At 39.5% G+C, this 24,130-nt stretch overlaps 1 protein-coding gene across 2 annotated transcripts in view; it reads right to left on the bottom strand.

The window, feature by feature from the left end:
* INTS4 (integrator complex subunit 4) overlaps positions 1-24,130 on the bottom strand; it is a 111,748-nt gene that overhangs the window by 67,290 nt on the left and 20,328 nt on the right. The window contains exons 4-7 of one of the 2 annotated variants that reach the window (XM_053925291.2): positions 22,196-22,313; positions 17,106-17,212; positions 3,201-3,386; positions 2,536-2,586 (exon numbers count right to left, since the gene is read on the bottom strand). In XM_053925291.2, the coding sequence (XP_053781266.1) occupies positions 2,536-2,586; positions 3,201-3,386; positions 17,106-17,212; positions 22,196-22,313 (462 nt within the window). Of the gene's footprint in view, positions 1-2,535; positions 2,587-3,200; positions 3,387-17,105; positions 17,213-17,706; positions 17,842-22,195; positions 22,314-24,130 lie in introns of those variants that run through there. The other variant, XM_045181788.2, reaches the window with a different exon arrangement.

Raw genomic sequence — 24,130 nt, forward strand, 5'->3', positions numbered from 1 at the left:
TGGCTGCTCCTCAGTGCCATTCTAGGGCTGTTTTCTTCTACCTCTTAAATACTGGACTTTGCCCAAAGCTCCATCCTTCGTTTTTTCCAATCTTCTTACTCTCCCTGAGTATCCTCATGCTCGCTCTATATTCAGGGCTCCAGCTCTGATCTCTCCTGACCTCCAGACCTTCACACCTATTTATGGCCTGAAATTCTCAACCCCTCAAACACAACAAAACAATTCATTAGGTACCTAATTCTACCTTCTATTTCAAAATCTACATCATCATTCCATCCTTACTCCCTTAAGGCTCTTATCAGTTGCTTACTTAGTGTTTAAAAAAATGAAAAACAGGCCCAAACTGGAATCACTTTTGCTAACCCCCACCAAGATTTAATACCTAACTCAGCTAGTTTCACCTTGTCCCAGGAATGGAATTTTAAACCAATCAGTCTGGAATTTCCTGTTCAGCACTATTGAGGTGATCTCCCTGGTAAGACCCCCTGCCTTCCCCTAAGGGAAGGTAACCTTGCCCAAAGTAATCCACTCTTTTAATTTCCTGCCCCACCTGCTTTCTGCCTACAAAAACCTTCCATTTTGGAAAACTCCTCCAAACACCTTCCTAATTTACTATATGGGACGTTGTCCGATTCATGAATCATTCAATGAAGCCAATTAGATCTTTAAATTTACTTGGTTAAATTTACTTTCTTAATGATTTGGCTTCCCACATAGTTTTCCAATAGGGAGAGAAGGGGCTGCTCACACCCACCAACGATTCTGAACTCATTCTACCTCATTTTCTGAAAGAATAAATTTGGTGCACATAACAGTCACAGGGGCTTAGTTATCATCTTCCTCTGAAAGATAAAACCACTTCGATAGGCTAATAAAATCTGGTCTTTGACCATGGATTTAGATTGATTGTCTAGATTCCTGCAATTATTCTACAAGAGAAATGCCACTCTGTAAGGCCTTCATCGGGTGAGGCAATCCGCTTCTCCTAGTTATACTATGAATTCATTGTGCCTTTCTTTACCAATACTACAAAGAAATACTACAATAACCATGTGATAACGTCTCATATGATCCCAGGATCTTGGTTATCCTCCTCCAGTGTGTCAAGTGTGGTGCCCAGAAGTGACTTCAAGTTTGGCCCAAGCAACCAAAGATCAGCAAGACTACCACTTTCTTTATTCTGAACACTGACTGACCTTCCCTTTCTATATTCTTGCTGTTTTGCAGATAACCTCTAGAACAGTCTTTTAACATATCTATAGCCTTTAACTGGTTTCATAGATATGTTAATAGCTGTGGCCATGCTTTGAGCCAGGGGGATGGGTGTGACTTCCACCCAGGATGTAACTGGGAGGCAACTCCCCCTGGTTACAGAGCCTACAGTAAGAGCTTGGAGATGATTGGCTCCACACCAGGGGGCCACACCTGCCTGGACTTACTATGGCAGCCCAGAAAAGCTGGACAAATACAGGAATGCTTGCAAGTGTAGCCAATTGTGGGAGGAGTCAGAAATGGGGCTGCAGAGGAAGACTGGCACTGGAATTTAAGCCCAGGTGCGGCAGCCATGAAGAGAAGAACCACGCAGCTTAGGAAGCTGGAAAGCAAGATGCAGCAGCAATGCAGAACTCTCTTAGCATCTCGGAAGAATGCAGGAGAGACACTGTGGGAAGGAAAGGCATGAAAGGACTCTTGCTGATGGGCAATGAGAAGATGCCACGTGATTCTGTGTTAAGAACTGGAGATCCTGGTGACACAGCTGGTGGTGCTGGGAACTGAGGGAGGCCTGCCAGCTGAGCACGAATTACTGGGAAGAGCCAGGGGCTACCTGACCCACGGACTTCTATTTCTTTTACTGAGATACGGTACCCCAGACTGAGCAAAGGGGGGAAGGAAGGACTGTGTGTTTGTGGGTGTTTTAAGGGACTTTGGGATTTTAGTGCAGGCATTAAGTCGTTACTCTTAAGTCTGTATAACTTTTGAAAAAATAATTCTTTTCCTTTTCACCAATCTCTGACATGGAGAGCTATAATTCCCTGGCAGCAGGCAAGGTGAACCTAGTACAGGGGACCCCAGAAGGGGGGATCCATTCGGTAACATTGTGCGACCCCTTCTTCCAGGGAAAATCATGGGAGACCATATGCGCAGTAGCTTTAAAGTAATACAACTACTTGCACGTGTGCAGTAAAAGCCCACCAAAACTAGCCAGGAAGGATCTGCCCTAAAATAGAATGCCTCCAGCCCATGAGGTCAATCTCTGCTTGGAGGTGACCTGCTCCCATGTTCTCTGCTATAAACTCTGGGTGTTTGGTTCAAATCTTTGTCCTGATCACCAAGAACCTGGTTACCTATGCCCACGTGTGACACTAGTGCTATTCTGTTGCATATCCCTCTTTCTCTTAGAATGTATGTTTTGAATACAACCTCACATTCATCCCAATCCATGCTACACTATTAGCGAGATGAAGCTGACAACCAGTGTGCCGCCCTCCCAGTTCCATACCTCCCCTTCCCTAGCAGATAAGTCACTTAAGGTACCTGATTATAAATTGTTTGGTGTAACTTCAGTCCTCTTTCATGGAGCTGCAACTATAAAATAAAGATATAGTTTACGTGATCGGGGAAAAAAACCCATACTTACAATATATCCCCACAATCTCATATATTTTCCATTATATCAGATTAACATGGTTCCTTTCCTGTTATTCAAAATCACGGCTATGTAAATAAGAAACCTGGTCAAAGACTATTTGGTAGACATACTCAAACACTTAATAAATCTAACCAATGGATTCTCCCAAAGGGATATTAGAAAAATATGAAACAATGATAAGGCTGAGGAAAAACTGATTAACACCATCTCCTCCTAAAAAGTACCCAACCAAGTGGGTAAATTTCTCCTATATTTCTGAAACATAGGAGGTACAGTACCACCTGAATCTGATGTAATACAATATGCAGGGGGGCTTCCATGTTCCAGAAATACAAAAGAAAGCTACCAGAGAAGCCCAAAGAAAATCACATTTGTTATGCAGAAATGTCTGCTTTTGAGCTCTGTGATGCCACCAAGCCTTCCTGAAAAGTATGCACAAGTCGTACCCTGGCGAGGAGATTCAGGATGTATGTAAGGTAGCATTAGCCATACACAAATGAAAAACAAACAAACAAAACTGTCCCCACTTAGTTTCCATGACCCTGTTTACCATTGCTTTTATAGCTGCTGTTCTGACACGGGGGTCTTGGTCACTGAAGTAATCCCCTATAATCTTCTGGACATCTCTGACAGCTAGGCCTTCTGTATCCTTTGTGACACTTTTCTCCAAAGAGCCAAGGTTGCCTAGTAATTGCAGGCACTTATTTCTTACACCGTGGGAAGTATCTGTCAGGTGCTATAAAAAGACAGAAATAAAGGACATGATTAAGATGTGTTTTAAAAAAAACCCAGAAACAAAACCATTCTATCAGCTTTAGGAATGACTTTGAACACTACATTCTCCCCACAGCCTGCCTAATATCACGTTACTTGAGTATGTATCTTCCAAAAACAATCATAAGTCCTTAGAAAATAAAAAATAAGACTCCTATTTGTTCATCACTCTGGTCCCATCAGCTGGCATTTTGCCTTGTAAAGATAGGACTGAATACTTTTAAAATGGCCTCTAAATTGCATTTATTTGTTATCAAATCTAAAAACAAAACAAAAATTTATAAATTTTAAAAACTTTTAATATCCATACAGTTTTATGTAAAAATCTTAAGTGTACTGCTCAATTAAATTTCACAAATTAAATACACACATATAAGTCACCCAGATAAAGAAATAGAACATGACCAACACCCCAGAAACCCCCTGGGTCCCTTCCCAGTAACTACTCCACCACCATCAAAAATAGCCAGTATCTTCTTAATGTCTTTTTTTTTTAACAGATTTTATTTTATTTTTAGAGTGAGAGGAAGGAAGAGAGAGGGAGAGAAACATCAATGTGTGATTGGTTGCTTCTCATATGCCCCCAGGTGGGGACCTAGCCTGCAACCCAGGCACGTGCCCTGACTGGGGATCGAACCCTTTGGTTCGCAGGCCGGCACTCAATCCACTGAGCTACACCAGCTAGCGCATTAACTTCTAACACACAGATTTATTTTATGTATTTTTGTATTTATAAAATTAAATACTGTCTGGTTCCTTTTGCTTAATATTATCTTTGTGAGATTGGAGATTACAGTATGCCATACAGATATGGTTCAATCACTCCCATTTACTGTATAGTATTCCATTTGTGGATACACCACAATCCATTAATCCTTCCTATTGTTGATACATATTTGAGTTATTTCCAGTTTGGGGCTACTCTGAATAATGCTACTACGATTGTTCTTGAATATGGCTTTTGGTGTACATGTTCACATTTCTGTTGGATAGATACTTAGGAATACAACTGCTGAGTCATAGGGCATGCGTATGTTCAGTTTAAGAAGACACTGCCAAATAGTTTCACAAAGACTTCGTACTAATTTACACGTCTATCCCTAATTCATAGATGTTCCAATTTTGCCACATCCTTGTCAACACTTAGTACTGTCAGCCTTTTTTCATTTTAGCTCTTGTCATCACATTTTTAACAAATTATCAGTTATCTCTTTCTTATACCTAGTCCAAATCTACTAAAATAAGTTATTTGCATAACGCAATAACAAGAACAAAAATACCTTAATAAAATGAGGTTCCACGGTAAGTCATAACATGGTGTGGAACTATGCCTTTTAAACTTTTTAGACTGAGGCCCAAAGTAAGAAACGTCCATTACCCTACAACATAGCACTCACACACAAATATATACACAGAAAGTTTAACAAAACAATATTTACTATTATATCGTGTGATGTACTCTTGATATTTGAATTCTATTTTTTTCTTTGTTATTGAATTTATTGGGGTGACATTGGTTAAGAAAATGTACAGGTGTCAGGTGTACAATTCTGTAACAAACCATCTGTGTACTGCATTGTGTGTTCACCATCCCAAATCGTCTCCGTCTGTCACCACCTATCACCCTATTCCCTCATCTACCACCCTTCCCCACCCCTGTGGGAGTCACCAAACTGCTGTCTGTGTCTATGAGCTTTCTTCTTCCTTTGCTTAATCCCTCCACCTTTCTCCCTAGTCGCACAACCTCCGTCTCCTCTGACAGCAGTCAGTCTGTCCTCTGTTTTTTTTGTTAGTTTATTTTGTTCATTAGTGAAATCATATGGTACATGTCTTTCTCCGACTGGCTTATTTTACTTAGCATAATACTCCAGGTCCATCCTGGGGAGCTGTTGCAAAGAGTAAGATTTCCTTCTTTTTAATAGCCAATAGAATTCCATTGTATAAACGTGCCACAGTTTTAATGCACCCATCTACTGTGGGAAATTTGGGCTGTGTCCAAATTGTGTCTATTGTAAATAATGCTGCAGTGAATACAGGAGTGCATATATTCTTTTGCAGTAGTGTTTTAGTTTCTTTGGATATATTCCCAGAAGTGGAATTGCTGGGTCATAAGGCAGTTATATTTTAATTTTTTTAGGTACTTCCATACTGCCTTCCACAGTGGCTGTACCAATCTGTATTCTCACCAATAGTGCACACAGGTTCTCTTTCTTCCTTTTCTCCAATTCTCACCAACACTTCTTGTTTGCTGATTTATTGATGACAGCCATTCTGATAGGTGTGAGGTGACATGTCATTGTGTCTTTAATGTGCATTTCTCTAATTAGTCACATTTTCTATTGTCCTCTTTGAGAAGTGCCTATTCGGGTCCTTTGCCCATTTTTAAATTAGACTGTTTCTTTCTTTGGTGTTGAATTTTGTAAGTTTTTTATAAATTGTGGATATTAACCGCTTATCAGATGTGTCATTGATGAATACATTCTCCCATTCAGTGGGCTGACTTTTCATTTTGTTGGTTTCCTGTGCTGTACAAAAAATTTTTAGTTTGATGTAGTTCCATTTTTTCTTTTTTCTTATTTACTGATTTTAGAGAAAGAGAGGAAGAAAAAGAGAGAGAAACATCAATTTGTTATTCCACTTATTTATGCATTCATTGGTTGCTTCTTGTATGTACCCTGACTAGAGATCGAACCTGCAACCTTGGCATATCAGGACAACGTGCTAGCCCTGGCAGGTGTGGCTAATCAGATTGCGTGCAGGCCTGCAAACCACAGGGTTGCCGGTTTGATTCCTAGTCAGGGCACATGGCTGGGTTGTGGGCCAGGTCCCCAGCGGAGGTAGCACAAGAGGCAACCACACATTCATGTTTCTCTCCCTCCCTATCCTTCTCACGATAAATTAAAAAAAAAAAAAAAAAAAAAGGACAACGCTCTAACCAACTAAGCTACCCAAACAGGGCTGTTTATTTATTTTTGTTTCCCTTGCTCAGGGCAATATATCAGAAAAATATATTGCAATGAGAAACGTCTGCAATTTTTTTGAAGATTTTATTTATTTATTCTAGAAAAAGGGGAAGGGAGGGAGAAAGAGAGCGAGAAAAACATTGATTAGTTACCTCTCATATGGGGACCAAACTTACAATCCACGCATGTACCCCGACTGGGAATTGAACCTGTGACCCTTCACCCTGCAGGACAATGCCCACCTAACTGAGTTACACCGGTCAAGGCAAGAAATGTCTGAGATTTCACTGCCTATGTTTTCTTCCAGGATTTTTATGGTTTTAAGTATAACCTATAAATTTTTAATCCATTTTAAGCTTATTCTTGTGTACAGTGTAAGAATGTGGTCTAGTTTCATTTGTTTTTTTGCATGTATCTGTCAATTTTTCTAACACCATTTATTGACTAGACTATCTTTACCCCATTGTATATTTTTGCCTCTTTTGTCAAATGCTACTTGACCATAAAAGTGTAAGTTTATTTCAGAACTCTCTATTCTGTTCCACTGATCTATATGTCTGTTTTTATTCCAGTATCTGGCTCTCCTCATATGAATCTCATCTGCTGCACCATCCAGAGACCAGGGTAAGTGGCTACAAACAAAATTATTGTGCCTTGGCCCTTTAAGAGGGAGCCTGTGTCTCTTAGAAGACTCCTGTCTCTCCATTATGGACAGAAACCCTATGGCTTTTCTTTTTTTCTTTTAAAGACTTTATTTATTTATTTTCAAAGAGAAGGGAAGGGAAGGAGAAAGGGAGGGAGAGAAACATCAATGCATGGCTGCCTCCCACGCCCTGCCCCCCACTAGGGATCTGGCCTGCAACACAGGCATGCACCCCAACCGAGAATCAAACTGATTCACAGGCCCGCATTCTATCCACTGAGCCACACCAGCCAGGGCTGAAACTCTATTGGCTTTTCAAAGTCAGATCTTATGTGGACACCTGTTTCCAGCTCTGGTGCTCTGGAATGGGTATCCTTGCTTGGGATTTAGACTCTACACTTCTCAGAGGGAATCCCCGCAAGCTGAGATATCCCTTCAAAACCTCAGCCACAGGTTGAGTGTGGCCAGCCCTTCCTGCATCTCCATACTTCCTACCAGTTTTGATGTGACTTCTTCTGTAAGTCCTTGGTTATACGAGCTCTTCAGCTAGTGTGCAGTTGGTTATTCAGGATGACCACTCTATAATTCAGTTGTAGTTCCAGTTTGTTCCTGGGAGGACGTAAATGTGGCTTCCACATACTCCACATTGAGACAGGTAGGAGGCACAGAGATGAGGAATGGCTGTTCTCACACCCAAGCATGGTGGATAAAAATCAGGAGAAACATCTCAGCTTCACGGGTGCCCACTGAGGAGCAAGAGGTCCCAGCCCCACACCAGCCTCCCTAGCCCAGGGTTCCCAGCCCAGGAACAAAGTCCCCGTAACTTCTGACTGTAAAAACCAATGGCAGAAGAATCCCTCAGCAGAAGAACCTGAGGGATTCTCAGGCTCTCCTCTAAAGGGCCTTGCACCACACACACACTTGCTCAGATTCACTCCGTCTGAGCTCCAGCACCAGGTCAGCACCTTGGAGGGCACTAGTGGCACATGGAAGGAATTGAGGTGTCTGGCATCAGAGTGAGAGCTGGGGGACAGCTTCCTCTCAGACTGAACTGCAGACAGTGGCCATGGTACCTCTTCTGAGCCCTCTCCAGACAGAACCACAGTGCAGCAGCACCATATCTAAATCTCCATCACCCTAGCTTACATGGTGAGCCCTGCCCAGACAATTACCTAAGGGACCTCCATATCTAAATTACGAGCCCACCCAGGCTGTTAACAGTGGCTTTTCCACTGTTGGAGGAAGGCCTGGGTGCAGGCATCAGACCTTCCTAAGTCAGATCAAACAAGCAACAGCTGAACCCCACCCCCAACCTGTACCTCTCATTGAGGGGTCCCAGGCCCAGCACTAGCAGCAGCCACCTGCAGATTGCTATATAGCTTATGCCAAGGGGCCCCAGACAGAACACAGGTAGAGGCTGACCTTGGCCTGTACCACCTCAGAAACCCCAGAGCCTGCACACCCAGGGGACAGCTACAGACCATGTCGGAGCTCCACCCAACTACTTCCACAAGCCAGGGAGGGAGGTGGTGGATACCCAGGGGTCAGAGCTAGTCCTACCAGCTGACTGGACTGGGTAAATCCTGCCCATTGACTTACTGACAGCAATCAAGACTCACCTGCAAGAGAAGAAAGTACTCATTTCACACAAAGGGCGCACCTGAAGTACACAGCTTGGGTGATAGGACAGGCTGTGCCACTGGACACTACAGGACATGTACTTTAGGCCATGCTACCAAGACAAGGAATCAAAGCAGCTCTACCTAATACATAGAAACAAACGCAAGGAGGCTGCCAAAATGAGGAGAGAAAGAAACACGGCCCAAATAAAAAAAACAGAACAAAACTCCAGAAAAAGAACAAAACAAAATGGAAATGAACAGTCTACAGATGCAGAATTCAAAACACTGGTTATAAGGATGCTCAAGGAACTCAGCAGGTTCTTCAACAGAATAAAAATGATCCAATCAGAAATGAAGGAGACACTAATTGAAATAAGGGAATCAACAGTGGAGAGGGTGAAGCTGAGAATCAAATCAATGATGTGGAACATACGAAAGAAAAAGACATCCTATCAGTACAGCAAGAAAAAAGAATCTAAAAAATGGAGAATAGTGTAAGGAGCCTCTAGGACAACTTCAAACATTCCAACATTCGCATCATAGGGGTGACAGAAGGAGAAGAGAAAGAGCAAGAAATTGGAAACCTATTTAAAAAAATAATAAAAGAAAACTTCCCTAATTTAGTGAAGAAAATAGACATACAAGTACAGGAAGCACAAAGAGCACCAAACAAGATAGATGCAAAGAGGCCCACACCAAGACACATCATAATTAAAATGCCAAAGGTTGAAAGTTGAGAGAATCTTAAAAGCAGCAAGAGAAAAGCAGATAACCATCTACAAAGGAGTTCCCATAAGACTGTCAGCTGATTTCTCAAAAGAAACTTTGTAGGCTAGAAGGGATTTTCAAGAAGTATTCAAAGTAATGAAAAGTAAGGACCTACAATCCAGATGACCCTATCCCAGCAAAGCTATCATTTAGAATCAAAGGGCAAATAAAGTGCTTCCCAGACAAGGTAAAGCTAAAGGAATTCATTATTACCAGATCAGTATTATATGAAATGTTAAAGGCACTTATTTAAGAAAAACAAGATCAAAACTATGAACATTAAAATGGCAATAAATATATAACTATCCAATTGAATCTAAAAAACAAACCAAGCAAACCAGCATAACAGAAACAGAATCACAGATATGGAGAACATCAGGACGGTGGCCCATCGGGATGGATAAAGAGGTGAGGGGATTCAGAAGTACAAATTCGTAGTTACAAAATAGCCATGGATATGTAAAGACCAAAATAGCCATGGATAAAGGAAATGGAGTAGCTAAAGAACTTATATGCATGACCCATGGACATGAACAAAGAAGGGGGAATCGCTGGAGGAAGTAGGAGGTGCTGTGTGTAGGGGGGAAAAACAATTGTAATAGCATAATCAATTAAGAAAGAGAGAGAACCACAGGTCTTGCTTTACTGCCATCTTAAATTATTCAAATACAATGTGCTCCTTTCTAACCATTGGATCTTTACATGTCCTATTTCCCCAGGCTTTTCCCACCCACTCCTCCTTCCATTCTCTTTGCGTAATTAACTCTTAGTACACATTAAGATCTTAAAGTCTAAGCTCAACTATCACTTCCTCTGGAAAACCTTCCCTAATTAGGTTAAACACCACCCACCACACCATATCCCTATTTTAGAGCAATTAAAACAATACTAGTTAAGAAACCTTGCCCTAATCTTACCTATCTGACAAATTATTTCTTTCAAAACCTAAGTAAGGTAACATCTATTCCAGAATGCTCTTCTTAATACTTCTCTCACCCCAAACACTTTTTCTACTCCTTCCTCCTGGCAACTTTTATACCTCACAGTTACTTCTGTTATTCCAAGAAACATAGTATAATATATTATGTATCTATTCCAAGCCTGACTGTTGGCTCATGAGTCCTTAAAGGCTGTAATCTCATTTGTCCAAGGAAGATATAGAAATGGACAATAAGCACATGAAAATATGCTTATCACAGATGAAGGCGTAGGTAGACACACTGTGCCTCCTTGCACAACCAAAAGAAGGACAACAACAATTAAAAAAAAAATAAATAACCAGAACTGACAGAAAATCGAACTGCATGGAAGTCCGACAACCAAGGAGTTAAAGAAGAAACATTCATCCAGACCTATAGGAGGGGCGGAGATGGGCAACTGGGCAGAGGGGACTCTTGGCAAGGCAGCTGCTGGCGGGCCCGGCAAGGCGGTGGCTGGCAGACAGGGTGGTCCCACATTCACATGCAGATAAACCGGGAGAAACAACTGGGGAGCCAGACAGACCCCGCAACCCAGTTCCAGTGAGGGGAAATAACACATCAAAGCCTCTGATTGAAAACACCTGTGGGGGTTGAGATAGGAGAAACCAGTAGGAGAAACTCCCAGACTCACAGGAGAGTTAGTTGGAGAGACCAGCAGGGTCCTAGAATGTACACAAACCCATCTACCTGGGAATCAGCACCAGAAGAGCCAAATGTGAAATCTGGCAGAGGAGCAAGCAGCATTGTTCCCTCTTGGACCCCTCCCCCACATACAGTGTCACAACACAGCAAAGTGGGTTGCCCCACCCTGGTGAACACCTCAGGCTTCACCCCTTTCTATGTAACAGGTGTGCCAAGACAAAAAAAAAAAAAAAAAAAAAAGGCCCAGATGAAAGGACAGATCGAAGCTCCAGGAAAAAATACAACTAAGCAATGAAGAGACAGCCAACCTATCAGATGCACTACTCAAAACACTGGTAATCAGGAAGCTCACAGAATTGGTTGAATATGGTCGCAAATTAGAGGAAAAAATGAAAGTTATGCTAAGTGAAATAAAGGAAAATGTACAGGGAACCAACAGTGATGGGAAGGAAACTGGGACTCAAATCAATGGCATGGAATAGAATAAAGAAAGAAACATTCAACCAGAACAGAATGAAGAAACAAGAACTCATAAAAATGAGGAGAGGCTTAGGAACCTCCAGGACATCTTTAAATGTTCCAACATCTGAACCATAGGGGTGCCAGAAGGAGAAGAGGAAGAGCAAAAAATTGAAAACTTATTTGAACAAATAATGGATAACTTCCCCAATCTGGCAAAGGAAAGAGACTTCCAGGAAGTCCAAGAAGCTCAGAGTCCCAAAGAAGTTGGACCCAAGGAGGAACACACCAAAGCACATCATAATTGCATTACCCAAGATTAAAGATAAGGAGAGAATCTTAAAAGCAGCAAGAGAAAAGGAGACAGTTACCTACAAAGGAGTGCCCATAAGACTGACAGCGGATTTCTCAAAAGAAACCTTGCAGGCAAGAAGGGACTGGAAAGAAGTATTCCAAGTCATGAAAGGCAAGGACCTACATCCAAGATTACCCAGCAAAGCTATCATTTAGTATGGGAGGGCAGATAAAATTCTTCCCAGATAAGGTCAAGTTAAAGGAGTTCTTCATCGCCAACCTTTATTATATGATATGTTAAAGGGACTTATCTAAGAAAAAAGATGAAAAATATGAACAGTAAAATGACAACAAAATCACAGCCATTAACAACCAAACCTAAAACAAAAACAAACTAAGCAAACAACTAGAACAGGAACAGAATCACAGAAATGGAGATCACATGGAAGGTTATCAGTGAGGAGGGGGAGGGAGGAGGTACAGAGAATAAGTAGCATAAGTGGTAGGTAGAAAATAGACAGGGGGAGGTTAAGAATAGTATAGGAAATGCAGAAGCCAAAGAATTTATATATATGACCCATGGACATGAACTAAAGCAGGGGAATGTGGGTAGGAGGGGGTGTGCAGGGTGGAGGGGAATAAAGAGGGGAAAATGGGACAACTGTAATAGCATAACGAAAAAAATATTTAAAAAAATAAAAGTTCACAAAAAAATAAATTAAAAAAAGAAAATATGCTTATCATCACTAATCACTCATCATTACAGAAAAACAAATCAAAACCACAAGATACCACTTATACCCATTAGGATGGCTAGGGCCAAAAAAGAAAAGAAAAAATGTTGGCTAGGATATGGAGAAATTAGAACCCTTGTGCATTGCTGGTGATAAGGTAAAATTGATACAGTCACTGTGGAAAACAGTATGGCAGTTCCTCAAATAATTAAAAATAAAATTATCATATGATCCAGTAAATTCTACTTCTCAGTATATACCTGCATTGGTCTGCATTGGCTGCCATAACAAAATATCACAGGCTGGGTGGCTTAACGAACAGTAAGTTTATTTTCTCCCAGTTTTGGAGGCCAAAAGTCCAACAAATGCCAGCAAACTGGGTTCCTAAGGAGGGCCCTGTTACTGGCTTGCAGATAGCCACCTTCTTGCTGTGCCCTCACATGGCCTTTCCTATATGCACACACAGACACAGTCTGGTCTCTCTTCCTCTTCTCATTAGGACACCAGTCCTACCTGATTAGAATGGGCCTTTTGGTCTCATTCAACCTGAACTATGTCCTTAAAGGCCCCATCTGAAAATACAATCACATTGGGTCAGAGCTTCAACATATAAATATGGAAGAGCACAATTCAGTCCATAACAATACCCAAAAGAATTGAAAGCAGGGGCTTGAAGAGATATTTGTACAACCTTGTTCACAGCAGCATTATTTGCTCTAGCCAAAAGGTGGAAGCAACCAAACTGACCATCAGTTGATGAATGGATAAACAAAATGTGGTATACACATATAATGGAATATTATTCAGCCTTAAGAAAGAATGGAATTCTGACACATTACAACATGGACAAACTTTGAGAACATGTTATAAACTGAATGTTTGTGTTTCCCGAAAATTCTTAGGTTAAAATCTAATCCCTGGTGTGATGGTATTTGGAGGTAGAGATTTGGGGAGGTGATTAGGTCATGAGGATGGAGCCATCATAAACGGGATAAGTGCCCTTATAAAAGAGACTCCAGAGAGCTCCCTTCTACCATGCAGGGACACAGAAGACGGTCATCTATTATCCAGAAAGGCAGCCTTCACCAGACACCAAATCTGCTGGTGACTCCATCTTGCGTTTGTCAGCCAGAAATGTGAGAAATAAAGGTTTAAGTTAAGCCTCCCTATTTACAGTATTTTTGTTATAGCTGCCAAAACAGTAAGGCAGTTGCTAAGTAAAATAAGTCAGACAACACAAAAGAATAAATACTATGTATGACAGCAGTTATATGATGTACCTAGAGTAGTCTAATTCATAAAGTCCTAATATAAAAAGGTGGTTGCTAGGGACTGGGGCAAAGGGGCAATGGGCAGTTACAGTTAATGGGTACAGTTTCAGTTTTACAAACTGAAGAGTTCTGTGAATGAATGATGGTGATGGCAGCACAGTTTCATGCTACTGAACTATACATTAATATGGTTATTAATGGTTACTATGGTAAATTTCATGTTATATGCATTCTTTCTCCATCCATTGGCATTAAAATCAGTTGACAAAAGACATACAGGTTTATTTTTGGACTCTCAATTACATTTCATTGAGCTTTATAACTATCTTTATGCAGTAACCTGTCTTGCTTACTGGTGCTTTGTACTAAGTTCTGACATCAGCAAGTGTAAAGCCAAAATTTTGTTGTTCTTTTTCAAGACTGTTTTAACTATTATGGTTCCCTCTAAAATGTTATTATTAAGTATAAGTTTTATACTTCTTTTGCTAAATTTATTAGTATTTTATTACTCTTGATGCTATTGTAAATAGGTTGTTCTTCATTTTCATATTGCTCACGGCAAGTATATAGAAATACAATTGCTTTTTGTATATTAATTTTGTATCCTGCAACCTTGCTGAACTTGTTTACTCTAATAGTTTTTTGGGGGATTCCTTAGGATTTTTTATGGACAAGATCACATCATACAAACAAACAGGGAGAGTTTTACTTCTTCCCTTCCAATACGGCTACCTTTTGTTTCTTTTCCTTGCACAACTGCCCTGGCTGTTAGGGCCTCTTAGTATAATGCTGAAAGAAATGAAGGCAGACACAAGGACATATTTGTTTTATTCCTGATCTAAGATGGGGAAAGGGTAGTCTTTCATTATTAGGATGATGCTGTCAGTTTTTCACAGAGACCCTTTATCAAGTTGAGGAAGTTCCATTCTATTCTCAGTACCTTTAGTGTTTTTGTACTGAAGTGTGGTTGAATTTTCTCAAATGCTTTTTCTGTGTCTATTGAGATAATCATGTGGTTTTCATACTTTACTCTATTTTTATTATACACTACATTAATTTTCTTGCATTCCTGGGATAAATCCCACTTGTCATGGAGTATAATCCTATTTACATATTGCTGGGTTTGATCTGCTGTATTTTGTTAAGGATTTTTGCACTCATGTTCATGAGACACATTGGTCTACAATTTGCTTTTCTTGCGTATCTTTGTCTGGTTTTGGTATTGGGGTTTATTAACTTCAGAAAATGAATTGAGAATATCTCCTCCTCTTCTATTTTTTGGTACAGTTTGTAAAGAACTGGTATTACTTCTTATTGAAGTATTTGATTTGAAGACATCTGGGCCTGAATTTTCTTTGTGGGTAGATTTTTGTTCTGTTTTTCATTACTAATTCAATTTCTTTACTTCTCATCAGTTTATTCACATTGTGTAATAATTCATTTAGTACAACACCTTTCTTACAAGCGCGACCTCACAGATATATACAAGGTCTGTCCAGAAGGTATTTAGCCACATAATATGAAAAAATAGAGACATTTACTGAAGAAGATACAAGATACAAGGAACATTGTGGTAGGACAATGACACCTTAGTCCCCTTCCAAGTAGGCACCTTGGGACCTCACACAGTTCTCCCAATCGCCATCAATATGCCGTCATATTTTCCTTAACCTCACTGATGGTCTGAAATGTCTTCCCTTTCAAAGGTGATTTTAGTTTGGGGAATAGCCAGACATCGCAGGGCACCAAATCTGGGCTGTAGGGGGCCTGAGTCACCTGGGTGATTTGATGTTTTGCCTAAAAATTCTGCACCAGACGTGATGCATGAGGGTGTGTGTTGTGGTGATGAAGCTGCCAATCACCAGTTGCCGGCCTTCATGGCAACTGAAGGCCACAACCATGGCAATCATGGTTGCGGCCTTCTGAATCATCTCAATAGTTTCCACGGAGGAATGTTCAAGCTTAATGCAGAATTTGATGCAGATTCGTTGCTCTATCGCTTAGTCATTTTGAAGGCAATGGCCAGAGAGTACACATGCTCACTCAATGGCATCCACTGCCCACACCGACTAGTACAATGGAACCATCATTATCACACATGAGCACTCCAGTCCACTCTCACTGGCTGCCAGGTTACATAGATGTTGCACAAACCATTCTCTTTATATTACAGTAATGGCTGGACTTTTTCCAGACAGACCTCATAAATACATTCTCTCACACGGAGATATACTTACTCTCTCAGTACAATCCCTAGCTTTTTCCACTTTGGCTCTTAATGTTATACTTGCCAAAGTGTTTTGTGTTTGTTGTTGTTCTTTATTAAGAAAACTAGAACATTCTTTTCTAAGCTCAGAAGTTGTGTTCTTTTTATTTTATTTATTTATTTATTTTTAGAGAGGGGAAAGGAGGGAGGAAGAGAGGGAGAGAAACATCAACGTGTGGCTGCCTCCTTCAAGACCCCACCAGGGACCTGGACCATAACCCAGGCATGCACCCTAGACTGGGTTTAGAACCGCGACCCCTTGGTCCTCAAACCAGCACCTAATCCACTGAGCCACACCAGCCAGGGCAGAAATAGTGTCCTAATTCTATGAATATAATACTGTTTTTAATTCAAACATACTTGTCTTCCCATAACCTCAAAATCAATTTATCACAAAGATTAAAAGTAAAACCAATTCTACAAGCTTTAATAGCTGTTGTTATATACAAAAGGCAACTAATTAAAAGCTCCAAATTAAATCAAAATAATCTGAAAAAAGAAACTTAAAAAAACCTTTCTCAAACACTTGTTTGGGCCTAGTTGATCTGTTTATTGAAGCAACAAAGCATAATGAAAAGAGCATAGGCTTTGGAATCAGACAAACCAGAGTTTATACACTGGTTCTGCAAGTGCCTAGCTATGAAAACTTGGACAAGTTAAACTCCCTAAACCTCAATTCCCGCCTTTATAAATAGGGATAACAGTACTTACCTAAAGGACTGTGAGGAACAAATGAAGAACTAAATATAAGGTACCATAATAAGCAGAGTGCTTGCATTTAGCACTGTATACACAGTAGCTACTATAATTCTTTTCATTTCTTTTGGGAAAATGAGGAAGTTAATTTTATAAGAAATTTCTCAACTTTATTCCTAATCCAACATCAAAAAACAACAAAATGAGATGGCTCTTAAAACCATTAAAAATCCTTGGCAATTCTCAGTTACAAATTGATACTGTAGATCTAAGCAGTTCTTGCAGCTCATATCAAAACTGTTCAAGAAAAAAGCAACCATGTTTCTAACCATTTTACTCTTACCTTGCAGGCTACATCAACTAATCGCATCTGGATAGCTTGATTCTCTGGGAGTTTAGTGCCAATTGCAAGCAAAGTGTCCAACAGTTGAGCTAGGACTTGATGAGACTCTAGAAAGGAAGATGGAAAGTTGTGTTATAGAATTTCAAAAGGAGATCACGAAAGAAACTAAGTTTACTTGGGTAAAGAATGTAGTTTTTTGTCAGCTAAGTTCTACTATTTGATACTTGTTTCCCCTAAACTAAAAGCTAAGTTCCTAAACAGATCATATCTAAATACATGAGTCCTCCACAGGTGAGCCATATTGCTCCAAAAACGTTTAGTGCCTGATTAATTCAGGGCTTTTCAGTGCCTTCAAGATAAACTGCAAATTCCTTAGCAGGGCACGCATGCACACACACATACATATATACATACTAGTCCCTCTACAATGTGCAGCCCTGCCTACCTTTCTAGCCTCATCTCTTTCAAACCTCCTCTAGCACGCTTTTTTCCAATTACTTAGATTTCATGTACCACTATCTTTGCTCAGGACAACTTCCCTACCTAGAATGACTTCGCCCCACACCCAACTCCATTCTCAACCCCACTCCTCAGGGAGTACCTGCTAAATCTTGAAATGTCACTTCCTGTATGGAGTTTTTCCTCTTCCCCAAGAATGGACCATTTCCTTCTTAGTGTTTCCACTGCACCCTCTACATTAGCTCTTAATACTTTACTAACTTATTTTTATATCTAGTTAAACCAGGAAACTGAAAGAACCTTGAGAGCACAGATTGTATTTTATTCACCTTTGTATTCTTAGAACCTAGCATGACTCATTATATGCCCAATGAATATTTAACAAATGGGCAAAAAGCCAAATCCAAATAAATCAATATCAATCACCTTAGCCAGATTCTCTTCTTTGTTTCAGAATATGGTTCTTATGATGCTAGTGATATACAAAAGGATTTTAGGTGGCATTCAGATCACTGTTTTTATATTAATAACCATGTATACATTTTAATGTGCATAATAAAAACCGCTGTTACTACCTATTGATGTCACATGTCACTAATTTCCTTTTAATATAGAGCCTCTTTAATTTTATTTTTAAAAACTACCCACTAAGCACTGGAGGTAAAGGGCTTCAGTTACACCATGGTCTAGTGGATAGTTTTTAAAATGATAAAAACTATCATTTTAAGTTTTAAAAAACAGTTTAGAAACAAGTATGTTTAAACTATTTTTAAAAACTTAGGAAAAATGTTAAGTAAACCACAGTATAGATGTGAAGCAAATATGTGAAAAGTGGTATGCCTGATACACAAATGACTAACGCTCAGAAAACTCTGGTTAAATCATCTCTTAGTAAGACCTTCAGTTAAAGATAGTAGACTGAACACATCTGTTTATCATTATTTTTTCTAAAACATCATTAACATAAGAACAAAGAAATTAAAAGGCATAAATTTACAAATACAAAGAAAATAGGACAATAAAGGTAGGCAGAGGAGAAAAATCTATAAATCTTTTCAACGTAGAAAGATGATTTGCAACAACATGGATGGACCTAGAGGGTATTATGCTAAGTTAAATAAGTCAGTCAGAGAAAGACAAAATGACTTTACTTACATGTGGAATCTAAAGAATATAAACAAACAAAAACAGAAACAGACTCACAGATAGAGAACAGACTGATGGTTGCCAAAGGGGAGTGGGGTTGGGGGACTGGGTGAAAAGGATGAACGGGTTAAGAAGTACAGATTGGTAGTTACAAAACAGTCATGGGATATAAAAGACAGCGTAGGAAATATAGTCAATAACATTGTAATAACTATGTATGGTGCCAGGTGGATTCTGGAAATATCAGGGTGAACACTTTTTAAAGTATGTGACTATCTAACCACTATGCTGCACCTGAAACTGATACAAAATAATATTGAATGTAAGCTGTAATTGGGGGGAAAAAAGAAAGCAGATGAAAACCTCTTTGGTAAAACTGAGAAATTTAATACTAAATAACTACTGAGAAAAATGTCAGTATAAAGCACATCAATTCTAGCCATAACATCCCAGGAAGATACAGGAACTGGAGAGTTAAAAGAAAATTTAAGACCCAAACAGGGAAGAGGCAGGGATTTGAGGCCTCTATATAACTGGTCGGATACCTTTCTCCTTCCATCGACCATTAAAATAAGCCGTTTACTCTACATAGAAATTGGACCAGAAAAGATCCAATTAGGGGGATACCACTGAAGACCGAGGAGATGTCAGGATGAAGAGATTAGAAGATAGTCAACTACTGATGACATTCCCTCCTTCTCCTGAGATCCCTTCAGCTGCTTCAGCACCAAACACATGGTAGCCAGGCATTTCTCTGCCTTCCTAGAAGGAGAGTTATGAACTTCTAACTGGAAAACTGATGAGTGGAAGGGTCAGGCCACTTTCCCAACCCACCAGACTGCTCAAGACCCAGTCAGGCCAGTTTTCCAACCCACTTGACTGCTCATGGCTCAGTTATCCCGACTCGCTTGGTAGCCTGCGGCTTAATTGAAACTCTCTCCCACCTCCCACAATAGACATCTGGTGCCAGCCACAATGACCAGTGGTCAGACTGACCCTCCTGTACCTGGGAACAGCCCGCCCTTTACCCAACTCATAGTCCTGGCTCACATCCTGGAACCCTGAGGCACCCTCGAGGAAGCACAAGAAACTAACCCCTCCCCTATGCCCCCACAAACCCCACTCCTGCCTCCCCTTGGGGCTGCAGTCAATCCAGACTCAGCTGCTGCAATTGCAGAGTCAAATAAAGGCACTTGGATCAGATCATCCGGTTCCTCCCACCTCCACTCCTCCTGCACTTCTAACAATGAGCCCTAAGGAAAAACACTGAAAAACACTCCTAAATTCATGACCCTTAACTAAATCTACTTAACTCTAGGCCACAACAATAAAGAATTACTTTAGTAGTCACTTTATCTCCCTAGAGTTTATCTTCTTTGGCTATGAAATAAAGGGCTGAACTAGATGATCTCTATGGTTCCTTTCAGTTCTATTTTCTATGACTCTGGGTAGGTAGGCCAGTAACTGGAAACTAGTAAAGGCCTTGATCAAATCTCTTACAATTAAGTGAGAAACAGACTCAGAATACCTAACAAAAAGTTAAACAGTTATTTCTATGTATACTGCATAATTTGATTCTCTTTTAAAGGCTAATATATTTGCAACAAAATTAACTCCCACATAATGTTCTATTTTGGAGGTAAAGTGCTTCAGTTACACCATGGTCTATGAGATAGGGCACAACACTAAGTTCTCGGTTCAGCTACTTATTAGCTAAATGAGCTCACTTAAACTCCCTTCATCTTTCTGGGATTTAGTTTCTGTCGTCTTCAAAATAAAGGATTTAGACAAGATGATTTCCGTAAAGCCATTTATAGCTCAAAAAGTCTATAGCTCTATGAAATTCCCAATCTTAACATATGAAATTCTTGCATGCATATAGCTAGCTCCTTTAAGAACTTTCCATGGGGAAAAAAAAAGATACTTCTGTACCGAGGCAATGTGATTATTTTGGTGATTTTAAAAGAAATGGATTTTTTTAATCACTTATCTCTAAAAGCAAAAAATTAGAAATATGCTCTTGTACCTGTTGGTGTTTAACATATTATCCACACTATACATATTATGAAGGTAACGTAGAAACATGAAAAAATTATATGCAATGTTAAGTGAAAACAGTAAAACACACAAATAGTACACTCACTGTAAGTACAACCATATAAAATGTATATAAGTAAAAGTAATATGTAAAACAAATTGTTTTATGGAAATAGTAGAAATTTTTAAAAATCTTTAATGTCATTAAGGAAAATTTTCTTTATATTGTCATTACAATAACACAGACTCCCCTCTCAAAATCAATTTAAAAAAAGTATTTTCATTGTTTCCTGTGAATTAAAAGTCTACTCGAAACTCTGTACAGGGACAGACTCACAGAGAGCAGGATGACAGCTAGTGGTGAGGGGAGGGGAAGGGTGGAGGGACTGAGCAAAAAAGAAAAAGGACTCATTGACACGGACAACAGTGTGGTGATTGCTGGGGGGATGGGGGTATCAGGGGATTAAAAGGTAATGTAAAAAATATACAATAAAGATTTTAAAAAATAAATTCAATACAAGTACGATTTTAATATAAAGTTGTTTCTAACAAAATTTTTAAAAAGTTCTCAACTTCAGCTAATGAGCCACATATGTAAAATATCTGTTAACATTAAACAGTTGTACAATAAATAAATTTAGATTGTCTGAGTTCACTTGCCCTTTATTTCTCTAATAACCTCTTAAGTTTATAGTCTAAATGTTGTCCAATATTTAAAGTCACATTTGTTTATATATGTATACCCAGAATGAAATAAAACTATTCTCTGAAACCACAACTAATTCAAACAAATTAAAATATTTTCAGAAACAGCAATAAAAGATTTCTTTTATTTAATTTTAAAATAAGCATTAAGGTAACTAAGGGACTAACTCTGTAACAGAATCTTGTACATAAATAAAACCAGAAAAAGAATCAAAACCATTAAAAAGATGAAGTAGTTTCCCATTTTACCTTAACACTGACAAATAATGTTAGTGGGCATCCACAAGGAACAAATAGAAAACGCAACAACACATGAGACCTGGGTGATGTCACTGTTATAGGAGCTGGACCGTGAGAGCCACGTGACCAGGACAGCACCCGTCGTAGTTTCTGAGTTAATGTGCACACTCAACAATCACCTCTGTCTTATATTATTTAACCTTTAACAAGTTAGTTAACTTCTCTGAACTTCAGTTTCCCCACTTATAAAATAGCAACAATAACATCTATCTCCTATCATATGTAGAATAGTATAAGCATACGGCACTTGGTAGAATCAACAAATAATAGCTCTTAAGAGACAAAAACTATATTTTAACTCTAATGTAAATATATGTACATAGTTTTATTGAATTACCCTCCAATTCTTTTTTAATATCAACACAAGAAAATTTTTGATTTAAATTCTATACAAAAGGAACTAAAGACTTCTGCTCTAATTGTGCTTTTAAATTACAACTTACTTTCATTCTGTAGGATATTAATGGCGTCATCCATAATACAGTCTGGTGAAAATCCTGAAGTCTTCGACAATAACCCCAATAATGATGCAATTTTCAGTCTCACAGATGGATCATTCTCCTGCAACAAAAGAAGCTATTGTTACCTTGATGTTCTACTCTCAGCTAGCCAACAAACAGAACATGAGAAACTAACATTTCAAGAGATTCAATGACCCAAGTATTCTAAGGCTTAACTATATACAGTACTTCAGAGGAGAGAGCTTTCTTAATCAGTATGTTATGCCCGGATACTGCAAAGTTAATGGGAATTTTTTTATGCCTTCCTCATGTCATTAACTTCTAACAAGAAATGTGCTTTTGGGATTAAAAAGCACTTTCCTCTCCTGTGCAGTTAGAAATGGGTTGCGCCAACATGTGCTACCAATACGGCCAGCCTGGCCACCCAACAATGCTGCCAGCACCACTGCTCTTACAGCCCCTGGAAACCGGGTGCTCCAGCTACCAATGCTATCACCTGGTTTTTGGATCACCACATCCTCATTAGAAGTTTGGGGCAAGTAAGTGTCATTAACTGGGTCTAGCTCTTGCACCTAGGCTATAGGTACAAGCAAGACTAAGAAATGAGTAGTCCGGTCCTTTCACTTTCAATATTGGGAGATGGTCTCTAACTTACGCCAAGATTCCTATGGTGAGAAATTTCCCCCAAAGACAAAAAGAACCATGTCCTTTTGTTCATCCCCCATTCTCAAGTATGTAGTACAATGTCCTAAGTTCCTAAGGAGGTAACTGAGCACAACAAGGAGGCCTCAGGAGGGAAAGGCACAATAGATATAAAGTCAAAAGGCCTAGAATCCTGGCACATCTCTTATCATGTGTATATAACCTTGGGAAAGTCATTTTGAAATACCAATCCAGCATCGATAAAATGGTTAAAATGGAAAGCCCAAATCTAAGTATATTGCAAAGGTCCAGCAGAAGACAATGGCAAGACTCCCGTTCCTAGTAAGGGCAGACTAGATAATTCAGACCAATCTTCCTGCAGAGGAAAGTAGAAAAGTATATGGATGTCAAAAAAGAAAAAAGTGTGCACTGGCTGAGTGGCTCAGTTGGGTGGAGTGTCATCCTGTACACCAAAAGGTTGCGGGTTTGATCCCCAGTCAGGGCACATACCTAGATTGCAGGTTTGATCCCCAGTCTGGGCACTTATCGGAGGTGACTGATCGATTTTTCTATCTCACACAGATGCCTTTCTCTCTCTCTGTCTCTCTCTCTCCCCTGCTTCCTCTCTATATAAAATCAACTTTTTAAAAATCCGTGGGTATGGACTAAAAAAAAAAAAGTGTGTGTGTGCATTTAAAGGTGTAAGAAAACAAAAAGATAAAATGAAGAATTAAAGAATGAGAATCATGCAAGGATGGTCACAGACCCAGGAAGATTCACTTAAGATTTTGGGGCTGTTTCGTCTTGGAAGTTCTGCCAACTGCAGGAAGTGAGGAGATGGATGGATGACAAGCAAAGTAAGTAGTGCTTCTGACAGCCAGGTGAGGCCAAGGGAACAAGAACTACAGTGTAAGGCTGAAGGCATAGGAGAGGGAGCAGAGGCAGCCTAATAAACTCCATTTGATTCCAAAAGGATACAACAGTGTAAGTAAGAATGAAATAAAAATACATAGACTTTGGTAGGGACTGCTGCTCAGTTTGAATCACCTCAATGCCTGAAATAAGGTTTTCCTACAGTGAAGGAAGCCATCAACAAAACAAAAGACAACTTATTGACTAAAAGACGATATTTGCCAATGATACATCAGATAAGGGGTTAATATCCAAAATTTATAAAGAACTCATACTACTCAAATCCAAAAAAACAAACAATCCACCCTGGCTGGTGTGGATGAGAGGTAGATGGACCCGAGAATTATATAGAAAATAAAACCA

The sequence above is a fragment of the Desmodus rotundus genome, chromosome 5, assembly GCF_022682495.2.
Source record: "Desmodus rotundus isolate HL8 chromosome 5, HLdesRot8A.1, whole genome shotgun sequence".
NCBI classification, from domain to species: domain Eukaryota; kingdom Metazoa; phylum Chordata; class Mammalia; order Chiroptera; family Phyllostomidae; genus Desmodus; species Desmodus rotundus.